At 38.7% G+C, this 9440-nt stretch overlaps 1 protein-coding gene across 1 annotated transcript; it reads left to right on the top strand.

Moving 5' to 3' along the window:
• The first annotated feature begins 8000 nt into the window (after positions 1-8000).
• On the top strand, positions 8001-9015 carry LOC105383525. Its single transcript, XM_011553582.3, has 2 exons — positions 8001-8151; positions 8365-9015. Exons 1-2 carry the CDS (start codon positions 8103-8105, stop codon positions 8715-8717), a joined length of 402 nt encoding a protein of 133 aa, XP_011551884.3. The 5' UTR covers positions 8001-8102; the 3' UTR covers positions 8718-9015.
• Positions 9016-9440: the final 425 nt, after the last annotated feature.

Here is a 9440-nt window from a genome sequence, read left to right as displayed (position 1 = left end):
CCTGATTAGGGATCCCAGGACTTGATGATGATGATGATGATTACACCATTTGTAAAATATGAAGACAGATTATATAGGAACAAAATGCCTGGTTAGTTAGCCCCAAAGTGCAGTCAAGGAGACCTGATGAAGGCCAATGATCTCGCAATAAGAGTAGCAAAACACTGGAGAAAGTTAGCTTAGTGCATTTACACGATTGAAGAAGAAGTTTGAAATAAAAACGTAAAAAATGTAAACTCTAAGTAACTTTTAGGGCCACAAAAGTCTTTTTTGTTTCAACCGTTAAAATGAATAAGAGTCAATTACATACACAACAAAGCACTAGTAAAGAAATCAGCTTAGGTAAGTATGTCAGCATCTTAATTGTAGATTCTATTCAGTGATTGATTTACTTACTTTAAGAGCACAAAAACAGTCGTTGGGTTTAGGAAGTGGTGATTAATGTCTTTGTTCACGATAAAAACTATAAATTGCTGTTAGATTTTATTGGAAATTTTCTGTCATGAAACATCAGTCAGCAATAGTAAATTAACGACTTAATATTAATTGCTCACATCTTAAAAAAATACTAATTCATATTAGGCAAGCATTATGTATAACAGGAAAATCAGCCATCGATACGTCATCGGGAATACTTCGCGGGCGCCCCTATGGAGGTGTGGCGCTGTTATGGCGTAAGAGTATCCCCCTTATTCATAGAAAAGTTACAATACTGTAAATATTGTAACAATAATGTAACTTCTCTATGAATAAGGGGGTAAATTTCCAAACGTGTCAGTGGTTCAGTGCGGTAGTGATCGCCTGTCGGCAATTAAAGTATCATTGGCGGAGCGATGTTTCCTAGTATTTTGTGTATATATGCCTACAGATCCCAGAAGTGAATCTAGAAATGATAATCTTATAGAATTCACTAACTGTCTGAGTGAAATAAGTGCCATTATAGACAGTCATAATGTCGACTCGGTATTTGTTTTAGGAGATTTCAATGCCCATCCTGGTGAAGTGTTTTGCAGTGAAATGTTAGAATTTTGCAATGAACAAAAATGGTGTTGTGTTGACATGGAGCTACTGCCGCCAAGTACGTACACATATGTAAGTGTCGTACATGGGAGTACAAGTTGGCTCGACCATTGTCTAGTAACCGATTCTGCGCGGCGCGTAGTAACTAGCGCCGCTGTTCTGTATGACTCATACTGGTCAGATCATATGCCATTACAGTTAAATTGCAACCTTAATCATATTAAACCAAAGACTATGTTACCTAGTGCTAATAAAAATTGTATTATATGGGGGCAAAGGGATTTAACTCAAATAGATACATATAAGGATCTTTGTAATTCAAAATTGAGAGATATAGATTTTCCTCAAGAGTTTTCAAGTTGCTGTGATAAAATTGTTTAAATATATCTCATAAATGTGTAATAGATAGGATGTACCATAGTATTGTTAATATTTTACAAGATGCTGCTAATTTAAGTTGCAATATAAATCGTGTTAGTAATAAGAAATATATAACAGGTTGGAATGCTCATGTTAAGGAGGCTTATGCGGAGTCTCGACTTTGGTTTCTTGAATGGGTATCATATAATCGACCCCGGTCAGGTCCTATCCATCTTAAAATGAAAGAAACAAGGTCGCAGTTTAAATCAAAATTGAAATGGTTACAAAACAACCAAGAGCAGATCAAGATGGATAAAATTGCCTCACTACATTCTTCTAAAAAATTTGGCTCCTTTTGGAAGGAAACTAAGGAGCTGAACCCAAGGTCGGGCCACCCTGTGAGCGTAGGAGGAGTGCATGACCATAAGGACATTGCCAACTTATTTAAATCTCATTTTCAGGTTAGCTCACCATTGGGTCCGGCTGTACATGTAGATGATGCTGAGGTGGTAGACGGTTCACAACAGGAACTTGAGGTCCGCTTTCAGGCCAAAGAAGTTGCCAAAGTTATTGGAAAGATGGTGCGTGGCAAGTCGCCTGGTCATGACCATCTCAGCATCGAACATCTCCAGTGTGCAGGGGTCCACCTACCTAGAGTGTTGGCAATGTTCTACAATCTCTGTCTTAGTCACTCATATCTGCCGTCGGAGATGATGAAGACGATTGTGGTGCCGATACTTAAGAACAAAACTGGGGATGCCTCGGACTTGTCTAACTACAGGCCTATATCGCTGGCCACTGTCATAGCGAAGGTTTTGGATAGTATGCTTGACCGGCGTCTGGGTGAGCATATAAAGATTCACGATGCACAATTCGGGTTTCGTCCCAATCTGTCCACCGAAACTGCCATATTATGCCTCAAGCATACTGTTCAATACTACGCTGACAGGAGGACGCCGGTATACGCCTGTTTTCTGGATCTGTCCAAGGCATTTGACCTGGTGTCGTATAAAGTGCTGTGGGATAAGTTGGTAAGGGAAACCACACTACCTAAAGAGGTAATATCGGTTCTTAAGTATTGGTACGGCAATCAGACTAATTGTGTGAGATGGGCGGGGAGCAGCTTGTCGGATGCTTACAGGCTGGAGTGTGGAGTGAGGCAAGGTGGCCTAACCTCCCCTAAGCTCTTCAGCTTGTACGTCAACCAGCTCATCGTTGAGCTCAGCAACGCTCAAGTTGGTTGTTCAATTGACGGGGTAGCTATGAACAATATCAGCTACGCCGACGATATGGTGTTGCTGAGCCCAACGGTGAGGGCTCTCAGACATCTACTGGCGATATGCGAACAGTATGCGGTGACTCATGGACTCAGGTATAACGAGTCTAAGAGCGAGTTCATGGTGTTCAGGGCGGTCAACAAGACATACACCACTGTTCCTGACATCCCCTTAAATGGAACTCCGCTCAAACAAGTTGACAAATTTAAATACCTGGGTCACTGGGTCACCTGCGACTTAAGTGACAAGGCAGACATTGAGAGGGAGCGCAGGGCGTTGTGTGTTCGTGCTAACATGTTGGCCCGTAGGTTCGCTAGGTGTACAAAGGAAGTCAAAATCATGCTTTTCAAGGCTTTCTGCCAGTCTATGTACACCTGCAGCCTGTGGACCAGCTATACGCAGGGAGCATACAATGCCCTGCGCGTGCAATATAACAACGCATTTAGGGTGCTGCTGGGGCTGAGACGCTTTTGTAGCGCTTCCGGCATGTTTGCTGAGGCGCACACCGATGGCTTCCATGCCGTGTTACGGAAAAGGTGTGCGTCTCTGCTCGGGCGAGTGCGCGCCAGCTCCAACAGCTTGCTAGGTACGTTGTTGGACAGGTGGGACTCCCCGATCCTGCGCCACTGGTGCAGTCTGCATGTCCGGCCGTGGTGGACGGAGGATCGGTGAGTAGGCTTACACCTGTGTACTTACACTTTTTATTTATTATTCATCATTATTGTGTTTAGCATAAGGTACTAACATTAGCGTAAGTTAACATTGTTACTAACTCTTTTTTATGGATTTTATATCTGCAATAAAATGAATTGAATTGAATTGAATTGAATTATTGATTAAGCAACCCATAAATATTTTTTTCAACCACATGCCATACAAATAAACACTAGTGGATAGTTCCAAAAGCTACATACACAAAACTTTTCCATCATTACTGGCAATAAAAACTTCAGCATACTGGTAACACAATATTTCCCCAAAAACTACAATCGAACAATGCAATCACGTAAATCTATAACCGTCTGCGAATAACCGAACAGTTACAACTTTTGCAATTTGTGAGGGAAAAACTGCGTTTCGCACAACAAATAAATTTTGTTAGGCTTATTGCTTCTACGAGTATAAACTGTCGTTTCAAACTGGGCCAATAAAGTACGAGTCTCTTTTTATTTTTATAATGGTTATTATTTTAGCTTGTACCTATGCTTTAATACCGCATTTTGTCCTGTTATAAATTAATTTAGGAGTAGGGTTTATATATAGTATAAAAAACCTTGTAGTTATTAAATATTAAAAAAATAAATACTCCAAATTTTATACACAAACTTTGTCTTATTATAGATTATAAAACTTATGTACCTGATTCCTGTCCTACCTTGTGTGTGTAAAAACTAATCAAAAATATTCTATCTATCTTATTTATGCTACTCTGAATTAATAAGTTATGCAATTTATCTACCTGTATCCTAGCAATGTACAGTCTAAGGTAACTAAACCTGACCCCTATCAGGGTGAGAATGCTACCGGTGAGATGGTGACTAGACTGTACTATAAAATGTATCCTTTTCACAGAATCTGCCTATTCACCTCCCATGCACACAATGCCCCATCTACCCGTTAATTAATCGTCACCTATTATTCTATTCTATTCTATTCTCCACTTAAGATGAAAGCCATGATGTTCGAAACTTGGAACTCGATCTACAAGTCATGGGACCTTCAAGGGACCCTTGTCATATCAAAAACCATTGCCAAGAGGCACTGCATTATCCGGTTACCTTTTTCTTCTACACCCATTTATCTGTCCAACATTGGCGCCAAATACTTGGTATATTGGTCCATGACTCAAAAATTTTGAACAGGTTTAGGTAAATAAAACGTTTTTCGCTGTCACTTGTTACTTCTAATTTTTATGATAACCTACTTATTACTAAGCCTACTATAATTCTCATAAACCTTGTTACTATGATCATGAACGTATATTTAAAATATTTAGTTACTATTCCTTAAAAGAGCGTTTTTTCCATGTTTCAGATTATACTATGACAACTAATACACTTGGAATAGGTATTTGTTAATATTATTATTCTTTGTTGGTGTACAAATGAAGTGTATTCTATCTATCTATCTATATTCGGATACCGTAGTTTTGATGTAAATTTACCTACTTGATCTTACGTTAACCTGTTGGACCCAACATTGGCTCACCGCTGGCTTAAATTACGCGTTAAGGCCCCATATAACCAGACGTTGGTATTATACTGTATTGTATTCCTAACACAGCACCGTATAAGATTCTTGGAAAATTGTTTTACGTGATACGTTATAACAAGAGACTGGGGTGCACGCCTTGAATAGCTGATTAGGCCCGTACGAACAATCGTACTGTACGATTAAATTTTATTAAATTATCATTTCCATTTGCTGAGCTGGAAAGATCTCCAGGGAAATTAAGTACAGCTGAAATTTTAAAGTAAATTAATAGCAATCATATTGGCCCTGTTTATATTTAAGTTTGTAAGAATTTCGTAGCAATGTTATTTTAATTATAGTCTGTGAGTGTGTTGATGTTGATTAATATTTGTATACATAATACATAACTTCTTAACTGAACTGAGAAATTAGTCGTAATAAGAAAGTACCTACACGAGATTTCCTCGAGGTCCCCCTGCGCTCTGGCCAGACAGCGACTGACACTGAACAGAAGCAGAATGTATACCTATATTTTTATTTTACAGTAACTAACTCACGAGCAATGAAAAAGTTCCACACCAAATGTCTACACCAAATGACCCCATTTTTTAAAAACATTTAATTTAGAATTTGATCAAACTGTTCACGTTTTTGACCGGTAATATTCTGATGCCCTGTTAAATGCACGTCTATATTGCAGACGGCTAAGCTAGGTTTTTCCGTTTACTCCTAAACATAAATTTGGTGATATTGCCACTGGAACTTTTTCATAGCCCGTGAGTTTATTTTACATTATATTTACACTCAAACAACTACTTAAATATACGTGTGTATATGTAAAAAGTATACACCCGATCGCAGGTGTCCCAGAACTGTGTGATAGCACTTTGTCAGCTCGTTGTGTCCTAACTCAAGAAACCACGTTTTCTGCTCCCTAATTTTATTATCTAACACTCTTAACACGATGGAAATAGAGTCTACAGTCATAATGTCGATGGCAGAGGCAAACTTGGAGTAAGTTTAATGGTGACATTACGAAGCAAAGTTTGCAAGCCCCAGGTGAACAGATACAAAATAAAAGTCACAATAAGAGGAGTCTTTTGAAGAATGAGATTGAAAATCTGAGCCAATAGTACCTTTTATCATTTTTAAGAGTACACTTCTTCATTATATTTCTTTCGATTAAAACAAGTTCTGTATAGATTGTTTTTCGAAGGAAAAGATGCACTGGTTGAGATTGAGAGCTACTGGCGAGCTTGCGTGTCGATGACACTAATAATGTGTAAACCATCAGAAATATTTTCAGTAATTAAATAATTATCAAAGCGATATCAGTTTAATACATTGTATTTTGTTACTACTGATTTAATCACTCAGTCACGTACACTGATTATTTTTTATCGTTCCTATTAACCGATTATTTATCAATAATAATGTATAGATACACAGTATAAATATCTTCTAAGCGTTTCTAAAATGGTTATAAACTTATCATACCCTGCTTTATCAAATTCTCTCTTTTAAATTTATGAGGCCTAAGGAACGTGATCGACCTATTTTTCTACTGAAATTATTCAGAAACTCTTGTCAACTTGTTTTTTCTGCCATTCATTTTAATTCCTGAAAATTAGTAACTACATATTTAAAAAAAATTATTGTATCACCTGATTGATAAAATATACTGCAGTAGATAAGAGCCTATATTCTACAGGGTGTTGCATTAGTCGCAAAGTTAGCCGAAATTTGGTGACTAAAGGGATCATCCCGAACTTTACTCACGAGCAATAAAAAAGTTCCACTTACAAAATTTTTACACTTAATGAATCCAATTTTTTTTAATTTTATTTATAATAGGGTTAAATTAATTACCATTCCCATCTCAACCCTCATGCGCTCTCTCTTTTTAGAACAGGTTTAACTTTGACGTACATGGGCATAGAGATGTGGGGGGTCATTGCATACATACGAGTACATATTAAACGGCTAGTACTGGCGCTAGATGAGGGCATCCTAGGGACTAGGAGGACAGCACAAGGTGATTGGCTACGCCGATGACAGTCGTAAGGCCAATCCTTATGTACGGGTGCGAAGTTTGGACGTTGACTCAAACTGAAGAGGATAAACTCCTGTGCAGCGAGCACTGGATTCGATACTATTTTCGAATCTACACGAAGGGTCACTTTTACCAAACGCTAAACGTACCTATTTAAATCAAATTTTAAATACATTTTGTACTAACTGACAGACGTATGACAGGCTACTAAATACGTTTAGCTTTTGGTGAAATTCCACCTAACATATTATGGAAAAAACAAATGTCACTTTTGGAACTAACTTTGCCTTACATTTTGACAGTGACAGTTGACGATACGCAACGTTAACGGAGGTTCGAAACTTGTTTATTTATTTTATTTTAAATGGAAAACTTACAGCTATTTTGACAAAAACACTTAAGTATATATAATAGACAACAGAGAGCCAATTACAAGTTTTCACTAGTACAAAAGTAGTTGTGCTCGCGACTCTGGTCACAGAGCGTACAATCTTGCGTAAGCTCTTTGGCCCCTCGACACGCGATGATGGCACCTGGAGGATCCGTAGAAAAGCTGAACTCGAAAACCTGATGGCCGCGCCCAACATAATTGAAGAGACTAAAGCTGTAAGACTCCGCTGGCTCGGACACGTAGAAAGAATGGGAGAGGATCGGGCGGCTAGGATGGCATACGAAGCACGACCCGTTGGGCGTAGGCCAGTCGGTCGCCCCAAGTATCGCTGGAGAGATGAGGTGGAGAAGGATCTGCGCGAGCTCAAAGCGGACGAGTGGCGAGAACTTGCGCAGAACAGAGAGAAGTGGAGTCTTTTGGTAGCGGAGGCCAAGATCCAGTTTGGGTCAACGAGCCATCAAGAGTGGGTGAGTGATATTAAACGGCGTCAATAAGCTACCTTTCAGCGTTTAAGAGTAATTTGGTGCTATTTCACAAGAACTTCTATATTGCACGTAAACATACATCATTCGGAAATTAGCAAAAATTAATCGTAACTAACAAAGTTTCAATAAGAAGCAAATAATATTTTTTGCTCATTTACAGAAGTTGTAGAACAAAAGTTGGTGTAAAAGACTGACCCTCAGAGTCACCCCCTTTCTGTTTACGATACCCTTTTTCGCAACACCCTGTATGTATCTAATTATCCCGTTATATAAGTTCGGTATCTAAAATATCTGTACTAGTGTTTTTTTATTCACCAATCAATATGGTTGCCAAATTATTGTGCCTGTTCGTTCTGGGTGTCGTATCCCAAGGTAATCAATAATCATACATTTTCTCCAGTATTGTAACACCCCTTTTTTGCGTTGCGGTTTAAAGTCAGTTTATATGAAACAATAAATCTAATTAAACATTTTACTGTCCACCTCTCTGTAACCAGTGTCACTCTGAAAAGGTCCGGTTTTTTTGCCCCAAATGTTTCATAATCAATACAAACTAGGTGTTCACCAGTTTTTTACAATTTCCAGGATACGCCCAGACCGACATCATTCTCGAAGACGTCACCGTCAACCATTACGCATCACCTTGGTTAAGCACAACTTTATCCCTCCATAAGCCTGGTATGTTCGACACCCTGCTATCCTGCGCTGTGGGCTTCCCACACAACATAATGTACGAAGCTTACCCTGCAGACAGACTGCCTAAACCAAGTTTCCAGTTCGCCTCAAGTGTGGAACCGTTCAGGACTTGTACCGTCGCGATCCGGGATGTGGCGGTGTCTGCCTCCGGCACTTATCAGCTGATCGCTGTGACGTCAGACGCGAATGGGTCGCAGACTCGCACGAGGAGAAACTTCAAGTTGAACGTACGTTCGGTGTAATTTGGTGTGCAGTGTTGGTTAGGGTTAGACCTTCTGTACGTGTAGTACAGGTTTGAAAGTTTGTCGAAAATGATAAAAGTTTACTTACGTTTTCTCGCATACTAATTGGCGTTTAACTTTTGACATATTTAAGTAAGTATAATGTATGGAAATAACAGAAGAAAACATTAACTTTTTCAGTTTTCGTAAATTGATAAACCCGTACTAGAAGCTCTGTGATTGTTGTAAGTGAATTTTATATTGTCATGATATTATTATGTTGAAAGGAAATAAAGTTTGGGATCGTTGCGATGGAAAATGTGTGTTTTGTTTTATAATTTGATTAGATAATTCTTCAGCAGCGAGTGGTAAGAACCGGTACGACCGGTATTGATAAATAATAGACTTTCAAGGTAGGTACTTTATTAGGAAATTTACGATAAAATTCATTGATATTACCTAATTACCTATCACAAGATAAGGTGTTGCTAATGGCGATCAAATAGGCCTGTCTGTTAATAAATATTTCAATATTATTTGATAAATAATACATAAGTAATAAATATGTGGGGACATCTCACACACGGCCATCCGACCCCAAGCTAGGCAGAACCTGTGTTATGGGTGTCGGACAGCTGATATATGTACACAAATACATAGATAGATAGATACTCAATATAAATATCAACACCCAAGACCCGAGTACAAATAGCTGTCTTTCAACAAATATCTGCCCCAGCCGGG

The sequence above is a fragment of the Plutella xylostella genome, chromosome 23 (assembly GCF_932276165.1).
Source record: "Plutella xylostella chromosome 23, ilPluXylo3.1, whole genome shotgun sequence".
NCBI classification, from domain to species: domain Eukaryota; kingdom Metazoa; phylum Arthropoda; class Insecta; order Lepidoptera; family Plutellidae; genus Plutella; species Plutella xylostella.
Note: the sequence above shows the minus strand (reverse complement) of the source record. Positions and strands in the feature narration are given on the sequence as shown.

Bases quoted from the DNA above. Each gene is read 5' to 3' on its own strand.
- LOC105383525 (XM_011553582.3), top strand. From the start codon at position 8,103: ATGGTTGCCAAATTATTGTGCCTGTTCGTTCTGGGTGTCGTATCCCAA. The intron at 8,152-8,364 runs GTAATCAATAAT...TACAATTTCCAG, and splicing joins TCTGGGTGTCGTATCCCAAG to GATACGCCCAGACCGACATC.